Source organism: Salmo salar, chromosome ssa09 (genome assembly GCF_905237065.1).
Source record: "Salmo salar chromosome ssa09, Ssal_v3.1, whole genome shotgun sequence".
NCBI classification, from domain to species: Eukaryota; Metazoa; Chordata; class Actinopteri; order Salmoniformes; family Salmonidae; genus Salmo; species Salmo salar.
Genome location: NC_059450.1, coordinates 113,356,649 through 113,379,826, shown reverse-complemented (window position 1 = coordinate 113,379,826; position 23,178 = coordinate 113,356,649). Strand labels below are relative to the sequence as shown.

General features: G+C 41.4%; 2 protein-coding genes across 4 annotated transcripts; both read right to left on the bottom strand.

Moving 5' to 3' along the window:
* Positions 1–125: 125 nt before the first annotated feature.
* LOC106612470 (TLC domain-containing protein 5) lies at positions 126–22,981 on the bottom strand. 3 transcript variants are annotated; one of them, XM_014213628.2, is made up of 3 exons: positions 22,896–22,981; positions 10,460–10,662; positions 126–2,578 (listed from the first exon to the last, which is right to left on the bottom strand). In XM_014213628.2, the coding sequence occupies exons 2-3, from the start codon at positions 10,653–10,655 to the stop codon at positions 2,046–2,048; spliced, it is 729 nt and encodes a 242-aa protein (XP_014069103.1). In that variant the 5' UTR covers positions 10,656–10,662; positions 22,896–22,981; the 3' UTR covers positions 126–2,045. The 3 variants fall into 3 exon arrangements, with proteins under 3 accessions (XP_014069103.1, XP_014069104.1, XP_014069102.1); XM_014213629.2 differs by lacking the exon at positions 22,896–22,981 and adding an exon at positions 13,537–13,668; XM_014213627.2 differs by lacking the exon at positions 22,896–22,981 and having other exon boundaries at positions 10,460–11,697.
* Positions 13,588–22,878, bottom strand: tm136 (Transmembrane protein 136). Its single transcript, NM_001140640.1, is given in 3 exon segments — positions 13,588–14,346; positions 14,514–14,716; positions 22,621–22,878. Coding segments are annotated over 2 exon segments (729 nt in total). The 5' UTR covers positions 14,710–14,716; positions 22,621–22,878; the 3' UTR covers positions 13,588–13,813.
* Positions 22,982–23,178: the final 197 nt, after the last annotated feature.

Below are 23,178 nucleotides of genomic sequence, written 5' to 3'. Positions count from 1 at the left end.
TCGAAAACAAGGTACAGAATAAAATGAGATCCCTATACTGCTCCCATTCATTTGGGATTCAGGTATACTGTATTATTGGATCTACACAGCAGATGGCTTAGGACGTGCACTAATCAGGACTCACCTTTTGGGGTCAGACAACTTCTGACAAACTTTAATTTGTGAGTGAACTATCCCATTAAAATGACCAGTTAATAAAAGTACAATAATTTCCTGCTATAACAATCATAAATCATAACACTTAACAGTGTTAAATGGTTATGGCATTTGACAGCAAAACGTGTTCAAACGTAACATTTTTGGTTGAGCACTCTAGTACAGTATTTTGGAGGATTTTTGATTTACAAATTCCACCATGTGGACAATTTGAATACTTCAAGCACAGAGCACTCTGATGGCTATAGCGCAATAAGTCTACCCTACAGTACGGGACAAGGCTACACACATTTTTTGAAAGCAATGTAGGCTAGTATACCTTTAAAGATGTTGTAATACAATTAACATAACTCATTTAAAGTAAATTCTAACAAGTGGCAAAGTAGTATTTCCCTGAGTAAAAAAAAAAGTATAATTTCAAATTTTTCTAATAAATATTTTATACTATATAGGCCAAATATATGTAATATCTTACAGCACATGTTTCTATACCAGCTCTGTATTCAGGGTATTTATTGAACACACAAAAGTAAACATTACATTTGAACACGTATAAAGTCACAAAGGCACACATATTATTCTCCCTTATCACAGACACAATGGTAGTGAATGTTGACATACCATTCCACATACTGTAACTATTTAGGCACCATATTTAAATATTTCATATAAAAGTAGTTAATTTCAAATATGAAAGCATACAATATTGGGAAATGTGACCTTCTAGCATTATACTGGAACATTTTAAGCAATACAGTGCACAAACATTTAGCACAAATCATCGTTTACCCATTGGTATTTTTAACTAAGACACAGGGCTGGTGAATGTTGACATACCATTCCACATTGTCTAACTACTTAGGCACCAGATTGAAATATTTCATCGAAAAGTAGTGAATTTCAAATATGAATGCATACAATATTGGGAAATGTGACTTGGCATCATACTGGAACATTTTAAGCAATACCATGCACACAACATTTAGCACAAATTGTTGTTTACCAATTGGTATTTTAAACTAATTTACAATGACTAATATACACCCAATCAAGCAATGAAATACCACAAAACATACTATTACAGTATGTACACAATTACTTTGTTCCACGTGTTACTGATCGTTACGGATTTGTTGTTGCTGTGCACTTTAATGAAAAACCCTTATTTTAGCTAAATGGAAAGACAGTTATCACAAGAAACATGTAGCTTTTTACTGAGTTTTATGTTAGATAGATAGATATATCTAAAACACCGCAATCTCAGCGAGCATTAATAAACATCTTCCTAAAAACTAAATGGAACGTTTTTAAATGGCTTATAAATTGTCCTACAATTCAAATTAGAAAAATTTTACTCAAAACATTGCAAAATATTTATCAAAAGTAGAATTTCTGCAGAAAAACTACTGCATACAACAAAATACTGCAAAAGGATAGAAACAGTTTCGGTTCAATTTCACTGCCTCAAAAAAGTGTGGCCTAACCTATGAGGATTAGGGAATGTTATGTGTCCATTTCCCAATAGTCAACTTATTGCTGGATACAAGGTTAGAAGAACATACTATTAGGTTACAGTTAATTGTAAATAGGTTGTGAAATACATCTGTTCATCATATTGGCACTAGGTCATTTGGTTTCAAAAGACAAACTGTCTCAATTGTTTTTGCTACAGTTGTAAATTTTTGAAGATGCTTGCACTTGTTTATTTTTTTTAATTATTTTTTTACAAGTGTTAGCTAAATACCAACAAATATTCCCATATAACCATATAGGTCTAAATAATGGGTTGACTTTAACCCCATGCTTACACAACCATTAAATGTATAAAGGTTGTCTATTAGTATAAACATTGGATTTTTTTATTAATCTTCTAATGATAAGGAAGTCTTTCAGTCTGTCTTTCCGACATGTCCGTTAACTGCTGCCAATCTGTGTTGGTCTCTCCAGCGTCTGTATTTGGATTGACTCTTGCGGTAGGTAAAACGACCAATGTCCACCATGAACACCCAGGATAGCACGTACATGGCAACTCCCCCACACTTTATAATTAACCTGGGCCGTGGGGAGATGAGCTCGCAGTACAACATCCTCCCGCCAACCACTATGCGCATGAACACAAATAGCACCACGAACAGAACATCCACCACCTCCCCTGTCAGGCTCTCATAGCGACCCAACTGTCTCAGGAACCAGCGAGCTTGCAGCAAGGGGTTGGTGATCTCGCTAGCAAAGATTACGGCGCAGGACTCGATGCCTGATTCTCCCAAGCTCAGGGTCAACAAGATACCCAGAATGCTCATGGTGTGGTGGACCAGCATCACCGGGCCCTCTGTGCGGAAATAAACACACCAGCCCATATCGAAGATGAAGTAGCCCAGGCTAATGACCATAGCACTGATCTGAAGGGGGGTGTTCTTTGTGCCTGGAATCAAGATCACAACGTTATTATAAACACTCTTCATGGTTAGTAACATTGTCATACACACATCAAATTACTGTATACTAGGCAAGAAACTCTACATAAAGAACATTGATTTATGGATGTAAACTTAGTTCTCTGAGTAGATTAACGGGTCGACAAATGACCTATGGGAACTCCTTCCCCTTCACGCGATGAGGTATAAAATATGTTTACAGTCACGCCATTCCCTTACTGTATCCACGTGACTTGTCACTATAAAAGGTGGTGTGACGTGACACACTGTCAATTACTTGACTTGAATTCCACAGAGGTGGAGGAACGACATGAAAGCTTGGCGATCCATTACTCTACTCAGAGAACCAGGGCTAAATCCGTAACATTCTCTTTCTTTTTCGTAAAGGCATTGCTGTACCAAACAGGTGGTTCAGCAACAGAGTGGGATACCTCACCATTAAACCTTAGTCCAGATGAGCCCCTAGGAAGTCATTGTATCCACCACAGCAGGGTTTCCCAAAGCTCTCCTCAGGCCCCCCCAGACGATTCACATTTTTGTTTTAACCCTAAACTGCCACACCTGATTCAATTAGTCAAAGGATTGATTAATTGTAACATAAAATATTAACCCAACAGTGTGGATTAAATGTCAACTGTAGTATACAACTGCAAACACAAATAAGCTTAAAGTTAAACATGAGAGGCTTCAATTAGGTGTAACAGCACCAAGAGGGGAAGCCCTTTGTATAGAACATCCATCTCACTGATGGTTGATAAGTATGTACAAGGTTCAAAGTATGCTCACTTATCTGGGTTGAGAGAGCGTGCCGTGTCCAGAAACACAGACCCCACTGCTGGTGTGGACATAACATTGAGTCTGTAGTACCTCATGAAAGTCATGGGTGTTGATTCCAGGGAGGCCCCTCTGAACTAGGCCCATGAGGTGGCCATACCCCTGGTGGAGTGTGCTACCATGCCATCTGGAGTTGGTGTACCTGCTGCAATGTACGATTTTGACTCTGCATTGGTAATCCAAAGAGCCAGTCTCTGCTTCGAGGCAGACCTTAGGTGTTCTCCCCATAACACACAAAAAGCTTTTATGTTAAATAATAAATGATAAATAATTATCTTGTTGCAGCAAGATAGTCACTCAATGCCCTAACCCTGCAAAGTGTATACAACTCACAACACTCCTGTGAGAAGTGGGGAGGCTGTCATACACACATTCAATGTAGATAGGGACTTCCCTGCAGCAATAAGCTTCTGGAGAAAAGTCAAAATGTCATAAATTGGGCAGCAAAAAGGCGATTCTGCATGGGCAATACACCACTTCCACTTGTAGGAATAGAGTCTTGATGTAAAGGATACCCTTACTGCCTGTATTATATCAATTACCAAGGAGGGTAATCCTGCAGCTACAAGGTGGTCACATTCAGGTGCCACACCCACAACGTCAGTAGGCTGGGTTTGGGGTGTGAAAGCTTGCCCTTCACTTGTGACAGGAGGTCCCCTTGAAGATGGAGTTCCCATGGTTGGGAGGTTGTCAGCTGTACAAGGTCTGAAAACCAGTGACCCTGTGGCCAATGTGGAGCCACAAGTAGAACTGACTTGTTCTCAATAATTATCTCCCTCATGACCTGAGGGAGCGAGGGAATTGGTGGAAACGCATAGAGCAGCCCCCTCGGCCATCAGTGTTATAGGGCGTTGACCCTGAGTGGGCCTGCTGGACCCTTTATGGAGAACCACATAGGACAATGTTTGAGTCTCGCAGGGTGAACAGATTGGCCCCGGCAGGTGTATTGCTTTGAGGGATGTAAGTAGTGTGTTTGCCCAAAGCAGTAGCTCCCTTGCTACCTGGTGTAGTATCATTGACCTCAGTCCGCCCTGGCAGTTGATGTATGCAACCACTGTCATGTTGTCTGTCCGTATCAGTACATGTTGGGAGGAAGTGCTGGAATGCAAGGTGAACCGTCTTGAGCTCCAGAACATTGATGTGAGCTGTTGTTTATGGTGCCGACTATACACCATGAACCCCTTCATGGTTCAAGACTGCTCCCCATCCCTGTAGGAATATGTCTGTAATCAAAGTCATCTGGTTGTGAACTGCGCTTAGGAGAACTCCACCGGGAGTTTGAAGTGCTACGCACCACCATTGTATTGCTCTCTAGAAACTCTTCGGTAGGACTGAGAACGTACGTTCCTCCACCAATGAGCAGGTGCAGCCTGTCTGAGCCTGTTTTTTTGGCATCCCAGTTGGGGGCCTGGGACAGGAGAAATGGTTTGCTGGCTGACACATATACATGTGCTTCTCTGTCCTCCTTTAGACACTTGGGCCGCTCCTGGCCAGGTGATATGGGTATACCTAAGAGTGGAACTTTCTCTTTGTCAGGGAGCTTGGGCTTCGCTAACCATAGGTGGTGTTGTACAGCACACAGTGCGGCCAAAGTTTTCCCAACTATATGAGCATTGCTCTGAAGGCACTGGATGAGCAGATCTGTCACTGTAGACAGTTCTTTCATGGTCTTAGTATTATAGTCTGCAGCTACTTCTGACTGAAGGCCAGTATTGCTGCTGAATTGCCAAGCCTAGCGGCTGAAGCGGTGCTGTCATGTGTCCTGCGTAGGACGCGATCAAATGCCTTGCATCGTTTGTTAGGCAGCTCTTGGTCTGAACTGTGACGGAGAGAAGCAGGCAGAACAGGTCAAGCAAATGATTTGTCCATACGGGGGAAATGGCCAAAACCATTCTCGTCTGTACCATGAACTGTAGCTAAGTGATTTGCTTGGCATGGAACGGGTTCTTCGACTTGGCGTGTTCCATGTGCATTGGAGCTCACGCACAAAGTCTTTGAACAGGAGGCATGTCTCAGTCTTTGAAGAACTGAATTCATCAAACTTGAATGTGGACACCATGGCAGAAAGGGGCGTGCTCCATGTTGAGGTTCCCGCTTGGCTTCTCAAAGATTTCAAAGGATAATTCTTTGGTCAAGTGTCACTGCCAGTAGCAACGGTCATCAAAAATTGTTAAAAGGTTTAAAAAACATTTCTAATAATTGCAACAGTTGGACAATGGATGAAGATACTTCAGATTGTTAGAGTCCATCAGGTATTGAGTGAATTATAGCACATTAAACATTTTACTTTTATGGACAAATAATTAATGGAGTTCAGGGATTTTGGTGGGAATTCAGGTATTCAATTTGTCAAATGTTTTTCTTAGAATGCGGTCATACATTTTCTAATGGTATCAGGTATTTCTTTGATATTTTATGTTAAAATGAAGAAAATGATATGCACCTCATTTGCATAAATACACTAGGTGTATTTGCATATATGAATACATTAAGATAAAGGGGTGGAACAGGGCTGCAACCATGAAAATGTGAAATGCTAACTTACAAGCCCTTAACCAACAATGCAGTTTCAAGAAAAATAAGTGTTAAGTAAAAGATTGTCTGGGTAGCCATTTGATTAGCTGTTCAGGAGCCTTATGGCTTGGGGGTAGAAGCTGTTAAGAAGCCTTTTGGACTGCTTGCCGTCTGGTAGCAGAGAGAACGGTCTATGACTAGAGTGGCTGGAGTCTTTGACAATTTTTAGGGCCTTCCTCTGACACCGCCTGATGGCAGGAAGCTTGGCCCAAGTGATGTACTAGGCCGTACGCACTACCCTCTGTAGTGCCTTGCGGTCGGAGGCAGAGCAGTTGCCATACCAGGCAGTGATGCAACCAGTCAGGATGCTCCCAATGGTGCAGCTGTTTAACTTGAGGATCTGAGGACGCATGCCAAATCTTTTCAGTCTCCTGAGGGGGAATAGGTTTTGTCATGCCCACTTCACGACTGTCTTGGTGTGTTTGGACCATGATAGTTTGTTGGTGATGTGGTCACGTTCTGTTGCATAATTCAACAAGTGTGCCAATAGCAGGATACACTCGGATTAAAAATCAACACGCTTGGATCTAGATTACATCTATCTATACATACTTTACATCGTTTGCGAGATCAGACTTAATATCACTCACTATAAGTGTTCATTTTCGGAATTTGCTTTAATTTAAGTACATCTAATTTGTAGCAAATTATAACTTTTTCAATTACACTATTTATTGTGATGTAAGTGAAGAAAGGATAAATCCCAGACGAAGCTTTAGCATTCTTATAGATGCAACGGAAAGACAATGTATTTCATTGAGCCCATTTCAGCCATCACCGGGGTGTGTTTGACAGGTCATTACAAACATTTCCACGGTCGTAACGTTAACAGGAAAAAAACAACAGGCAGAAGCAAGAGTCGCAGGAGTAAAATGAAAGCAATCAATCCAGCGAGACTTAAGTTACAAGTGGATTTTTCACCCCTCAAACAAAGAAAATAGATGGCTGAAAAAGAGCATTGCTACTGCCAGGCCAACAGGCTGGGACTGATGATGCTAGAGCCACGGTGCATACCATCATCAGAGTGATCATTGTCTGTGGCACAAGAGTAGGAAGCTCTTGTGGGCAGTACATCAGTGTCATCAGATTCAACAACCACACTCTGTTCAGAGGAGGGGTTGAGTTTGGTACCGGCAGAGGAAGTCTGGCCAGGATGTGCTCGAGGGTGGACTCCTTGTTTGCCATGCGACTGCCCAGTGACAATCTCCTTGCGCAGCTCAGTGCAGTGAGATTTGTGCCCAGGCGAGGATGAGCGATGGTGTTAATTGGGCAGTGGATCACGAGGGAAGGGAGACCTGTCATTTGACCTGGAGCATTTGGAATTATCTGCAGAGGAAGGTCTACGATCAATGATCTGTGTGGCAGATTCATCTGATGACAGTCCGGAGGTCCCGTCCACAAAGCTCTCAAGTCGAGATATCAATGCTCTCGGAGTAAATTTCTGCTACTCTGTGCAGCAGCTTGAGCATGTTCAGTTCCCAAGCAAAGAAGGCAAAGAGTGTGGTCATCCGATGCTAGGAGCTGTTTCTCACACTGTTGACATGGGTGGAATGACATCCTGAATACATCACTGAATCTGTGTGCAAGGAACGGATTTTCACACAATTGTATACACAAAAGAAGTGCGTTCCAAGAAAATGTCTCGGTGTGCCTCAAATTCTGCTTCGATGCTTCGAGCTGGTGCCTCGGTGTCGGCTTTGAGAGAATAGCTAGCAACACTAAGCATCACCTCTGCTCCGTAGAGCGTCGGGGTCAAGACTCCCGCCTTCATAGGCGAACTCAATACATTTTATGCACGCTTCGACAAAAACAACACAGAGCTGTGCATGAGGGCCTCCGCCGTCCCAGAGGAATTGGTGATCTCGCTCTCCTAGGCCTACGTGAATAAGTTTTTAATCTGGTCAACATTCGCAAGGCGGTTCTCAGAGCATGTGCAGACCAGCTTGCAGGCATCGTCACGGTCATTGTCAACCTCTCCTTGTCCTAGTCTGTAATCCCCACGTCTCAAGCTGACTACCATCACTCTTGTCCCCAAGAACTCTAAAGCTACCTGCCACAATGACTACTGCCATGTGCATATAGCACTAAGATCTGTAATCATGAAGTGCTTTGAAAGGCTGGTCATGGCAAATATCAACTCCATCATCCCAGACACCTGAAACCCACTCCAATTTGCATAACGCCCCAACAGATCTACAGACAATGCAATCTCAATTGCACTCCACACGGCCCTCTCCTACCTGGAAAAGAGGAATACCTATTTGAGAATGTTGTTCATCGACTACAGCTCAGCATTCAACACCATAATGCCCTCCAAGCTCGTCACCAAGCTCGGGACCCTGGGACTGAACACCTCCCTATGCAACTGGATCCTGGACCTCCTGACGGGCCGACTCCAGGTGGTTAGAGTAGGCAACAACACCTCCGCCACGCTGACTCTGAACACGAGGGCCCCCTAGGTGTGTTTGCTTAGCCCCCTCCTGTACTCTGTTTATCCACGACTATGTGGCCACGCACATCTTCAACTCCATCATAAAGTTTGCTGACAACACAACGGTTGTAGGCCTGATCACCAACGGAGATGAGAAAGCCTACAGGAATGAGGTCAGAGAATTTCCAGTGTGTTGCCAGGACAACAAACCTCTCCCTCAATGTTAGCAAGACCAAGGAGCTGATTGTGGATTACAGGAAATAGGCGAGAGTTCAAGAGCTTCAAGTTCCTCTGTGTCCACATCACTGAAGACTTAACATGGTCTTCTCACACCAGAACGTTGTGAAAAAGGCACGGCAACACCTCTTATCCGTTAGGAGGCTGAAAGGATTTGGCATACCCCTCAGATTCTCAGAAACTTTTACAGCTGCACCATTGAGAGCCTCATACTCTCTGGTATGGCAACTTCCCCGCCCGGCGACCGGAAAGCAATGCAGAGGCAGTTATGGATGGTCAGCCGGTTTCTGAGAAAAAAAAAATAAAATGCCAAAGACTTTAACCATCCGAGACATGGACTGTTCTCCATGTTCTCGTCCAGCAGGCTGTACCGGTGTGTCAAGGCTCAGACCAACCGACTTCTAAACAGCTTCTAACCCCTCTACTGCTCTCCCTCTCCACAGACTATGCACACTGACTCTATCTATGCCCATCTACAGGTCTAACAACAGACAACCTACGGTCCTGCTATAATTATTATTGATTTGATGTATTACTCCATTACGCTGCTGTCCATTGATTATTGATTGCCATTACTATTAGTATTTGTCCTGTTACTGGTCACTATTACCCCTGTTTACATGTACACACTGTGTCCCATGACATAGACTGACCAGGTGAATCCATTTGAAAACTATAATCCCTTATTGATGTTGCCTGTTAAATCTACTTCAATCAGTGTAAATGAAGGGGAGGAGACAGGTTAAAGAAGGATTTTTAAGCCTTGAAACAACTGAGACATGGATTGTGTATGTGTGCCATTCAGAGGGTGAATGGGAAAGACAAAGGATTTAAGTGCCTTTGAATGGGGTATGGTAGTAGGTGCCTGGCGGTTTGAGTCTGTCAAGAACAGCAACGCTTCCGGGTTTTCACATGGAACAGTTTCCCGTGTGCATTCAGAATGGTCCACCACCCAAAAGACATCCAGCCAACTTGACAACTGTGGGAAGCATTGGAGTCAATGTGGGCCAGCATCCCTGTGGAACGCTTTCGACACCTTGTAGAGTCTATGCCCCAGCGAATTGAGGCTGTTCTGAGGGCAAAAGGAGGTGCAACTCAATATTAGGAAGGTGTTCCTACTGTTTTGTACACTCAGTGTATATTGAAATTAGTGTACAAGCATAAGTATTTATATAGTCCTGGAACAGTACCATCTAGTGGTCAGAACCTGGTATCAGGATGTAGGATGGGACATAAACCAAACAACTTTAATGACTAATTTCTCTGAACAGAAAAAAAAGCACCAAATTCACTGAGAATTCATTACATAAGATGAAGAAACAATACTCCGTGCCGCAGATCCATACTACTTGTCATAAATAGAGAACTGATTCTGTATACTTGTTGTTGGGTTGGGATTGGCGTGGAGGTCCGTGGGTGGCTTTTAACAATTTCTTTGTATTCCTTATGTCTTACGCATTGTTAGAAAAAACGTTGGTCCAAATCGGATGTAAGGTACTACATTTATTGAATATTATATGAAGCCAATTTAGATGCAATCAATTAGCTTAATTTTTCAGATCAAATTATATCTAAACATTTTTTTTTTTTTTACAAAAATGCTAATCTTACCTGTGTAACTACAGAAATGATTTCAGAACAATATGAGATGGTGGTATCATGGCTTGCTAAATGAAATGGAATGACCCCTGTATACCAATTTAACCACCTTTAGAGAATGGTTGTATAGAAGCAGCACTCTACATGGAAACGATTACACTGTTTCAGTGCAATTAAATAGTGAGCATCTTACCTGGATGTGTGAAGGGCCAAGGTCCTTCCACATAGCCTATGTATGCTGTTATGCAGACCGCCAGGATGCCATGGAGCAGTGTGACCAGCCTACAGTTCCACTCAAACCCACGGCTTTCATTGTTATTACACAGTAGTTTGTAGAGAGTGATCCAGCCTGTTAGGCAGAGGACCACGCCAATAGGCAGCGATGTCATCCCTCAGCTAAATACACAAAAACAAAACAAAGACCACTTAATGACCAACACACACACACAAATACATATATACTGTAGAAGTTTCATAAGACTGCATGATCCCTTAATTTTCTACCATCACCAACAATATCAGCTATGCTCAAGATTTGTGCAAGTAAGTCCAATTAGCCTACATTTTATGTTCAGTAAATGTTCTGTAAAATGCAGCAAAATTGCAATATAGAAATACAGTGCCTTCAAAAAGGTATTCACACCCCTTGACTTTTTCCACATTTTGTAGTGTTAAAACGTGGGATTAAAATTGATTTAATTGTATTGTTTTTTTGTCAAATATCTACACAAAATACTCTAATGTCAAAGTGCAAGACAAATTCTAAAATTTGTAAAACATTTATGAAAAACAAAACAAATATATCTTGATTAGATAAGTATTCAGTTCATGTTAGGATCACCTTTGGCAGCGTTTACAGTCAGTCTTTCTGGGTAAGTCTAAGAGCTTTCCACACCTGGATTGTGCAACATTTGTCCATTATTCCTTTCAAATTTCTTCAAGACAACCATTTTTAGGTCTTACCATAGATTTTCAAGCAGATTTATGTCAAAACTGTAACTCAGCCACTTAGGAACATTCACTGTCTTCTTGGTAAACAGCTTCGGTGTAGATTTAGCCAGTTTAAGGTCATTGTCCTGCTAAAAGGTGAATTCATCGCCCAGTGTCTGGTGGAAAACAGACAACCAGTTTTTCCTCAAGGATTTTGCCTGTGCTTAACTCCATTTATTTTTTTATTGTGAAAAACTCCAAGTTCTTAGCGGTTACAAGCATACCAATAACATGATGCAGCCACCACCATCCTTTACAATATGAAGAGTGGTACTCAGTAAAGTGTTGTATTGAATTTGCCCCAAACATATTTGCTTTGCCACATTTTTTGCAGTATTACTTTAGTGCCTTGTTGCAAACAGGATGCATGTTTTAAATATTTTAAATTCTGTACAGGCTTCCTTCTTTTCACTCTGTCAATTAGGTTAGTATTGTGGCGTAACTACAATGTTGTTTTCTCCTATCATAGCCATTAAACTCTAACTGTTTAAAGTCATTATTGATCTCATGGTGAAATCCCTGAGCGGTTTCCTTCCTCTCTGGCAACTGAGTTAGGAAGGACGCCTGTATCTTTTTAGTGATTGGATGTTGTATCAATACACCCAAAGTGTTTTGAATAACTTCACCATGCTCAAATCGGTGCCATTTTTTGCGAGGCATTGGAAAACCTCCCAGGTCTTTGTGGTTGAATCTGTGTTTGAAATTCACTGCTCGACTGTCAAAACCTCACAAATATTTTTATGTGTGGGTTACAGAGATGAGGTAGTCATTAAAAAAATATATGTTAACAACTATTATTGCACACAGAGAGAGTCCTTGCAACTTATTATGTGACTTGTTAAGCACATTTTTACTCCTGAACTTATTCAGGCTTGCCATAACAAAAGTGTTGAATACTTATTCACTCATTACCAGTGGTGTAAAGTACTTAAGTAAAAATACTTTAAAGTACTACTTAAGTCGTTTTTTGGGGTATCTGTACTTTACAATTTATATTTCTCACAACTTTTACTTAACTACATTCCTAAAGACAATAATGTACTTTTTACTCCAAACATTTTCCCTGACACCCAAAATTACACATTACATTTTGAATGCTTAGCAGAACAGGAAAATTGTCAAATTCACACACTTGACAACAGAACATCCCTGGTCATCCCTACTGCCTCTCATCTGGTGGACACACTAAACACAAATGCTTCATTTGTAAATTATGTCTGAGTGTTGGAGTGTGCCCCTGGCTATCCTTAAATAAAAATAAAAAAATAAAATTGTGCAGTCTGGTTTGCTTAATATAAGCAATTTGAAATTATTTATACTTTTACTTTTGATTCTTAAGTATATTTTTTCCAATTACATTTACTTTTGATACTAAACTATATTTAAATCCAAATGCTTTTAGACTGTTACTGAAGTAGTATTTTAATGGGTGACGTTCACTTCTACTTGAGTCATTTTCTATTGAGGTATATGTACTTTTACTCAAGTATGACAATTGGGTAGTTTTTCCACCACTGCTCAAGACATTACAGCTTTTCATTTATAATTAATTAGTACAAATTTCTAACAATTCCACTTTGACATAACGGGTTATTGTGTGTAGGCCAGTGACCAAAAATCTCAATTGAATCAAGTTTTAAATTCAGGCTGTAAGACAACACACACGCTGCTGCTACTGTCTATCTATCCTGTTGCCTAGCCACTTTATCCCTACCTATATGTACAGTACATAGCTACCTCAATTACCTCGTATCCATGCACATCGACTCGGTACTGGTACTCCCTTCATACAGTCATGTTGTTTTCTACTTGCTAATATAGCCATGTTATTTTTACTCGTTATTCACTGTGTATTTGTTCCTTGTGTTAATATTACATTTTTTATTACATTTTGTATCTTATCATTAACTCTGCATTGTTGGAAATGTATCCGTAAGTAAGCATTTCACTGTTAGTCTACACCTGTTGTCTACGAAGCATGTGAGAAATAGAATTTTACTTGAACAAAATGAGGAAAAAGGTTGTGAATACTTTGAAGGCCCTAAATTACCTTCCAATGAACCTGTTATAATTAAGCAATAAGGCCCGAGGAGGTGTGGTATATGGCATATATACCACGGCTAAGGGCTGTTCTTACGAATGACGCAACACGGAGTGCCTGGACACAGCCCTTAGCCGCGGTATATTGGCCAAATATCACAAACCCCTAAGGTGCCTTATTGCTATTATAAACTGGTTACCAACGTAATTAGAGCAGTAAAAATAAATGTTTTGTCATACCCGTGGCATACGGTCTGATATACCACGGCTGTCAGCCAATCAGCATTCAGGGCTCGAACCACCCAGTTTATTAACCCAAAGTGACTGATGAACAGTATGTCTAAACTGAGCATCTTGTTTTTTCTGAACGGAGCACAAAAATGTACAAGTGTAAGCTGAATACCAAAGACTATTCCCCAATAATCATACACAACCATTGGTAGTTAATCATTTGTTAAAGGTCTATTAGTATAAACATTGGATGTTTTTATTCATCTTCTAATGATCAGGAAGTCTTTCAGTCTGTCTTTCCGACATGTCCGTTAACTGCTGCCAATCTGTGTTGGTCTCTCCAGCGTCTGTATTTGGATTGACTCTTGCGGTAGGTAAAACGACCAATGTCCACCATGAACACCCAGGATAGCACGTACATGGCAACTCCCCCACACTTTATAATTAACCTGGGCCGTGGGGAGATGAGCTCGCAGTACAACATCCTCCCGCCAACCACTATGCGCATGAACACAAATAGCACCACGAACAGAACATCCACCACCTCCCCTGTCAGGCTCTCATAGCGACCCAACTGTCTCAGGAACCAGCGAGCTTGCAGCAAGGGGTTGGTGATCTCGCTGCCAAAGAGCACGGCGCAGGACTCGATGCCTGATTCCCCCAAGCTCAGGGTCAACAAGATACCCAGGATGCTCATGGTGTGGTGGGCCAGCATCACCGGGCCCTCTGTGCGGAAGTACACACACCAGCCCATATCAAAGATGAAGTAGCCCAGGCTAATGACCATAGCACTGATCTGAAGAGGGGTGTTCTTTGTGCCTGGAATCAAGATCACAACGTTATTGTAAACACTATTTATGGTTAGCAACATAAACACACAAAGTATACTGATCCCCCCCAAAAAATTGCTCTTATACCAACTTCACCTTTTACAGAAAGGCGGTACAGGAGCAGCACTATGTGGGATTAGATAGTGAGCATCTTACCTGGATGTGTGAAGGGCCAAGGTCCATCCACATAGCCTATGTATGCTGTTATACAGACCGCCAGGATTCCATGGAGCAGTGTGACCAGCCTACAGTTCCACTCAGAACCATGGCTGCCATTGGTGTTACACAGTAGTGTGTAGAGAGTGATCCAGCCTGTTAGACATAGGACCACGCCGACAGCCAGCGATGTCATCCCTCAGCTAAACACAAAAAAACATAAGTGCAATACGGAAATACATTACCTTTCAATGAACCCTTGTTAAAATTCAAAGCAACTGATAAACAATGTTTATCTGAACTGAGCAGCTGTAGTGTTCTGGCCAGTCTGAGTATTGAGGATTTGGTGAGGTCTCATGTGTTTTTATTGGGAAATGAGACCATGATACACCCTCGTTGGTAAGGAGAAATTTCATGCTAACACACTTTAGGGAGTTTCAAAACAAGTCCAAAAGTAATTGTGTCTGGGGCGGTGGGGCTGCATATCCTGGTCTCATAGACAAGACATAACATAGTAAATAAAAATCCGGGACACTCAAATTAGTATGATACACTACACGACCAAAAGTATGTGCACATACAAAATCAATTAATATGGAGTAGGTCCCCCTTTGCTGCAATAACAGCCTCCACTCTTCTGGGAAGGCTTTAGATGTCGGAATATTGCTGCGGGGACTTGCTTCCATTCAGCCACAAGAGCATTAGTAAAGTCGGGCACTGATGTTGGGCGATTAGGCCTGGCTCGTAGCCGGTGTTAAATTTAATCCCACCGAAGGTGTTCGATGGGGTTGAGGTCAGGGCTCTGTGCAGGCCAGTCAAGTTCTTCCACACAGATCTCAACAAACCATTTCTGTATAGACCCCGCTATGTGCACAGGGGCATTGTCATGCAGAAACAGGAAAGGGCCTTCTCCAAACTGTTGCCACAAAGTTGGAAGCACAGAATCGGCTAGAATGTCATTGTATGCTGTAGGGTTAAGATTTCCCTTCACTGGAACTAAGGCGCATAGCCCGAACCATGAAAACAGCCCCATACCATTTTTCCTCTACCACCAAACTTTACAGTTGGCACTATGCGTTTGGGCGGGTAGCGTCCTCCTGGCATCTGCCAAACCCAGATTAGTCTGTCGGACTGCAAGATGGTGAAGCGTGATGCATCACTCCAGAAAATGCGTTTCCACTGCTCCAGAGTCCAATGGCATTGTGCATGGTGATCTTAGGCTTGTGTGCGGCTCCTCGGCCATGGAAAACCCTTTCATAAAGTTCCCAACGAACAGTTAATGTGCTGACGTTGCTTCCAGAGGCAATTTGGAACTCTGCAGTGAGTGTTGCAAATGAGGACAAACGGTTTCTACCGTTGTGTGCTTCAGCACTCAGCGGCCCCGTTCTGTGAGCTTGTGTGGCCTACCACGTCGCGGCTGAGCCGTTGCTGCTCCTAGATGTTTCCACTTCACAATAACAGCACTTACAGTTGACCGGGGCAGCTCTAGCAGTGCAGAAATTTGACTAACTGACTTTTTGGAAAGGTGGCATGCTATGACGGTGCCACATTGAAAGTCAATGAGCTCTTCAGTAAGGCCATTCTACTGCCAATGTTTGTCTATGGAGATTGCATGGCTGTGTGCTCGATTTTATACATTTGTCAGCAACAGGTGTGGCTGAAATAGTGGAATCCACTAATATGAAGGGGTGTCCACACACTTTTGTATATATAGTGTATGTTATGTTTGGTATGGTTACATAAGACAGAAGGTTATTTAAGGCAAAAACAATAGGAGGGTGGTTGGTCGGGATGGATGGATGGATGGGTGGGCGTATAAAGCAAACGACTGGCAACACAAAGGTTGCGTGTTTGAATCTCATCATGGACAACTTTAGAATTTCAGCAACTTTTAAACTACTTAGCATGTTACCTAAACCTTCCCTTAACCCTAACCCTTTTAGCTAACCCTTCCCCTAACATAAACCCTAACCTCTAGCCTAGCTAACATTAGCGACCTAGCTAACGTTAGCCACAACAAACTGGAATTTGTAACATCATATACTACCGGTCAAAAATTGTAGAACACCAACTCATTCAAGGGTTTTTCTTTATTTGTACTATGTCCTACATTGTAGAATAATAGTGAAGACACCAAAACTATGAAATAGCACATATGGAATCATGTAGTAACCAAAAAAGTGTTAATAACAAAGAAAATATATGTAATATTTGAGATTCTTCAAATAGCCACCCTTTTCCTTGATGACAGCTTTGCACACACTTGGCATTCTCTCAACCAGCTTCATGAGGTAGTCACCTGGAACACATTTCAATTAACAGGTGTGCCTTCTTAACCTGTTAGGGCTAGGGGGCAGTATTGACACGGCCGGATAAAAAACGTACCCGATTTAATCTGGTTACTACTCCTGCCCAGTAACTAGAATATGCATATAATTATTGGCTTTGGATAGAAAACACCCTAAAGTTTCTAAAACTGTTTGAATGGTGTCTGTGAGTATAACAGAACTCATATGGCAGGCCAAAACCTGAGAAGATTCCATGCAGGAAGTGGCCTGTCTGACAACTTGTGTTTCATCTTGGCTCTTTTTATTGAAGACTGAGGATCTTTGCAATAACGTGACACTTCCTACGGCTCCCATAGGCTCTCAGAGCCCGGGAAAAAGCTGAACGATATCGAGGCAGCCTCTGGCTGAAACACATTATCGCTTTTGGCAAGTGGCCGATCAGAGTACTATGGGCTTAGGCGCGTGCCCGAGTCGACCGAATGCTTTATTTTATTTCGTCTGTTTACCTAAACGCAGATTCCCGGTCGGAATATTATCGCTTTATGAGAAAAATGGCATAAAAATTTATTTTAAACAGCGGTTGACATGCTTCGAAGTACGGTAATGGAATATTTAGAATTTTTTTGTCACGAATTGCGCCATGCTCGTCACCCTTATTTACCCTTTCGGATAGTGTCTTGAACGCACGAACAAAACGCCGCTGTTTGGATATAACTATGGATTATTTTGAACCAAACCAACATTTGTTATTGAAGTAGAAGTCCTGGGAGTGCATTCTGACGAAGACAGCAAAGGTAATAACATTTTTCTTATAGTAAATCTGACTTTGATGAGTGCTAAACTTGCTGGGTGTCTAAATAGCTAGCCCTGTGATGCCGGGCTATCTACTGAGAATATTGCAAAATATGCTTTCACCGAAAAGCTATTTTAAAATCGGACATATCGAGTGCATAGAGGAGTTCTGTATCTATAATTCTTAAAATAATTGTTATGCTTTTTGTGAACGTTTATCGTGAGTAATTTAGTAAATTCACCGGCAGTGTTCGGTGGGAATGCTAGTCACATGCTAGTCACATGCTAATGTAAAAAGCTGTTTTTTGATATAAATATGAACTTGATTGAACAAAACATGCATGTATTGTATAACATAATGTCCTAGGGTTGTCATCTGATGAAGATCATCAAAGGTTAGTGCTACATTTAGCTGTGGTTTGGGTTTATGTGACATTATATGCTAGCTTGAAAAATGGGTGTCTGATTATTTCTGGCTGGGTACTCTGCTGACAATCTAATGTTTTGCTTTCGTTGTAAAGCCTTTTTGAAATCGGACAGTGTGGTTAGATTAACGAGAGTCTTGTCTTTAAAATGGTGTAAAATAGTCATATGTTTGAAAAATTGAAGTTTTTGCATTTTTGAGGAATTTGAATAACGCGCCACGGGATTACACTGGCTGTTGAGTAGGTGGGCCCATAGAGGTTAAAAGTTAATTTGTGGAATTTCTTTCCTTCTTAATGCGTTTGAGCCAATCAGGGTATACAGAAGACAGCCCTATTTGGTAAAAGACCAAGTCCATATTATTGCAAGAACAGCTCAAATAAGCAAAGAGAAATGACAGTCCATCATTACTTTAAGACATGAAGGTCAGTCAACACGAAAAATGACAAGAACTTTCAAAGTTTCTTCAAGTGCAGTCGCAAAAACCATTAAGCGCTATGATGAAACTGTCTCTCATGAGGACCGCCACAGGAAACGAAGACCCAGTTACCTCTGCTGCAGAGGATGAGTTCATTAGAGTTACCAGACAGAAATTGCAGCCCGAATAAATTATTCAGAGTTCAAGTAACAGTCACATCTCAACATCAACTGTTCAGAAAAGACTATGTGAATCAGGCCTTCATGGTTGAATTACTGCAAAGAAACCACTACTAAAGGACACCAATAAGAAGAAGAGACTTGAAACACAAACAAACATTAGACCGGTGGAAATTTGTCCTTTGGTCTGTAGTCCAAATTTGAGATTTTGGGTTCCAACTGCCGTGTCTTTGTGAGACGCGGGGTGGGTGAACGGATGATCTCAGCATGTGTATTTCCCACCGTAAAGCATGGAGGAGGAGGTGTGATGTTGTGGGGGTGCTTTGCTGGTGACACTGTCTGTGATTTATTTAGAATTGAAGGCACACTTAACCAGCATGGCTACCACAGCATTCTGCAGCGATACGCCATCCCATCTGGTCCAAGAAGGAGAGGGATGGAGTGCTGCATTATATGACCTGGCCTCCACCATCCCCCTACCTCAACCAAATTGAGACAGTTTGGGATGAGTCGGACCGCAGAGTTAAGAAAAAGCAGCCAACAAGTGCTCAGCATTTGTGGGAACTCCTTCAATTCTGTTGGAAAAGCATTCCAGGTGAAGCAGGTTGAGAGAATACCAAGAGTGTGCAAAGCTGTCATCAAGGCAAAGGGTGGCTATTTGAATAATCTCAAATATAAAATATATTTTGATTTGTTTAACACTTTCTTGGTTACAACATGATTCCATATGTGTTATTTCATAGTTTTGATGTCTTCATTATTATTCAACATTGTAGAAAATAGTACAAATAAATAAAAACCCTTGAATGAGTAGGTGTTCTAAAACCTTTGACCGGTAACGTATGTTGAGCAAATTCGTAACATACCATACGAAATGGATGATCGACATTGACAAATTAATACATACCATACCAACATACAGTTGAAGTTGGAAGTTTACATACACCTTAGCCAAATACATTTAAACGCAGTTTTTCACAATTCCTGACATTTAATCCTAGTAAAAATTCCCTGTCTTAGGTCAGTTAGGATCACCACTTTATTTTAAGAATGTGAAATGTCAGAATAATAGGAGAGAGAATGATTTATTTCAGGTTTTATTTCTTTCATCACATTCCCAGTGGGTCAGAAGTTTACATACACTGAATTAGTATTTGGTAGCATTGCCTTAAAATTGTTTAACTTGGGTCAAAAGGTTTGGGTAGCCTTCCACAAGCTTCCCACAATAAGTTGGGTGAATTTTGGCCCATTCCTCCTGACAGAGCTGGTGTAACTGAGTCAGGTTTGTAGTACCCCTTGCTCGCACACGCTTTTTCAGTTCTGCCCACAAATCTTCTATAGGATTGAGGTCAGGGTTTTGTGATTTCCAAAGTTGTGACAAAATGTTTTAAGGACAACAAAGTCAAGGTATTGGAGTGGCAGTGTGCTTGGGGGTCATTGTCCATTTGCGACCAAGCTTTAACTTCCTGACTGATGTCTTGAGATGTTGCTTCAATATATCCACATAATTTTCCATCCTCATGATACCATCTATTTTGTGAAGTGCACCAGTCCCTCCTGCAGCAAAGCACTCCTACAACATGAGGCTGCCACCCCCGTGCTTCACGGTTGGGATGGTGTTCTTCGGCTTGCAAGCATCCCCCTTTTTCCTCCAAACATAACGATGGTCATTATGGCCAAACAGTCCTATTTTTGTTTCATCAGACCAGAGGATATTTCTCCAAAAAGTGTGATCTTTGTCCCCATGTGCAGTTGCAAACTGTAGTCTGGCATTTTAATGGCAGTTTTGGAGCAGTGGCTTCTTCCTTGCTGAGCGGCCTTTTAGGTTATGTCGATATAGGACTCGTTTTACTGTGGATATAGATACTTTTGTACCAGTTTCCTCCAGCATCTTCACAAGGTCCTTTGCTGTTGATCTGGGATTGATTTACACTTTCCGCATCAAAGTACGTTCATCTCCAGGAGAGAGAACGCGTCTCCTTCCTGAGCGGTATGACGGCTGCGTGGTCCCATGGTGTTTATACTTGCGTACTATTGTTTGTACAGATGAACATGGCACCTTCAGACGTTTGGAAATTGGTCTTGGCTGATTTCTTTTGGTTTTCCCATGATGTCAAGCAAAGAGGCACTGAGTTTGAAGGTAGGCCTTGAAATACATCCACAGGTACACCTCCAATTGTCTCAAATGATGTCAATTAGCCTATCAGAAGCTTCTAAAGCCATGACATCATTTTCTGGAATTGTCCAAGCTGTTTAAAGGCACAGTCAATTTAGCGTATGTTAACTTCTGACCCACTGGAATTGTGATACATTGAGTTAAGTGAAATAATCTGTCTGTAAACAATTGTTAGAAAAATGACTTGTGTCATGCAAAGTAGATGTCTTAACCGACTTGCCAAATCTATAGTTTGTTAACAAGTAATTTGTGGAGTAGTTGAAAAACTAGTTTTAATAACTCCAACTTAAGTGTATGTAAACTTCCGACTTCAACTGTATTATGGGCTCCCGAGTGGCGCAGCGGTCTAAGGCACCGCATATCAGTGTTAGAGGCGTCACTACAGACTCTGGTTCAATTCCAGGCTGTATCACAACCGGCCGTGATTGGGAGTCCCATAGAGAGGCACACAATTGGCCCAGTGTCGTCCGGGTTAGGGTTTGGTAGGCCGTCATTGCAAATAATAATTTGTTCTCAACTTACTTGCCAAGTTAAATAAGTAAAAAATAAATAAAAACACAAAATAAAGCATACTAAATTGAGTGTCTAAGATTTTTGTAGAAAATTATATGAAATGCTCTGAGATCAGGTTGCACTGCAGTGCAGTCTCCATTTCTGCCACTAAACTGTCAAAGCAAGCTAGTGTATCTATTTATTCTTTTTTCATACACCTTTATGTACATTATGTAATAAAAAATAATATCCAAATGTAAATGTTTATTATTAATATGAATTTGGCGTACTATTTAGAAAGCTAGCTATATTTTCCCCTGTTCAGCTGTTTTGACATCAGTGCAGAAGGGGAGAGAGCAGCTGGCTTGCTAGTATAGAGTACCACAGTATGAGTCATGATACCCATAAAACCTAGCGGTCAAACAGGGAAATGGTTCCAATCGTTTTTCCCACCACAAATTTTTCCCATAGGGGATTTTATAAACACTTACAATAAGGGCTGTATTTCATGTAGGCTTACCCTGACGTGACGTTTTGATAACCATGCGAATCTCTTTAGGACAAGCTGACTTATCAATATATTCACCTGTATTCATCCCCCCAAAATGAAATGCTAATTATCTGCTAATGTGGCTATCATAAAGAACTACAAATGCCATGATGATTTGGCAGTCTTGTCCAGATCAAGGCAAAGGTAAGAATCTCTGGAATAACTAATGTTAGTTAAATGTAGTAATTAATAAAAATTGGCTACATTTCTTTAAAAATTTACAATTCTGTGAAATGTCTTGTGCAAGTCTTAAATTGACACAATACATGTTCGCAAAGGTGTCAGCTAGAGATGACATGCACAATGTCTACTTTGATGCCAATTAGCATTTTTGAATCAGAGTAAATAGAGCCGAATATTGATAAAAGTCAACTTATCCGAGAGAGCTTTCAATGCGTCACGCCGGGGTAAATCCACACAAAACACTGCCCTTAAGTTACTCTAAAATCCCCTACGGAAAAATGGTGGAAAAACGTTTGGAACCATTTCCCTGTTTGACCGCTAGGCTTTATGGGTACTATGACACCTCCACGCTGGGGCTCTATAGCAAATAGAGAAGATAACACTGACGAGCCCTTTATAAAGCCCTTTATAAAGATGAGCATATTTGAGCTAAAAAGACATTAAAGTGAATACATTTGAGTCCTAGTGAGCCGTCTTGACTGTAGAAGATCAGTTCGATAAGGCAGGCTTTGGATGGCGAGCGAGACAGACAAGGAGAGCCTTCCTCCTCAAGCTATCAAATATTGGCAAACAGAACAATGCGAAATAACTACTTTGTAACATCACCTTATTTCTGCGCCCGTTCATGTCGGTGACATCTAATCTTCTGTCCCTTTGTGGCCAGCATGCTCCCTCTGGTGACAGTCACTTCATCTTTTGTTCTTTGTGTCCATGCTACTCGGCTCATCAACAACAGAAAAATGTCTCTCGAGCATCTAATCTCAATAGCCTACTCCCCCACCTTGCAGTGTCAGCAACTGGTGCTGCAGATTGCTCCCCAACCCAAAACTAAATTAGTGAGTTAGTTTCCAACACTCAGTAAGTAAACAAAATATAATTACTGCTAGCCTGGTTCCGAATGTAGCAGCAGCTTTATCGTCGTCGGGTGGTGTCTAGTTGTCAACTTGTCATCTAGAATGGGGTTGTGGCGCCATCCGCTGGTAATATTTACGTATTTTCCCATCACTACATGGCGGTGAAAAGGTGAGATGCAGGCATAAACATTTTGTATTAATGTTCTCTGGTACGGCCGAGAAACATGAAAGCTACATGAAAATATACATACTGTACTTGGAGCATGATAGGTGTCAGTGAATTTTCCATCTCTTTCTGAATATTTAGAAT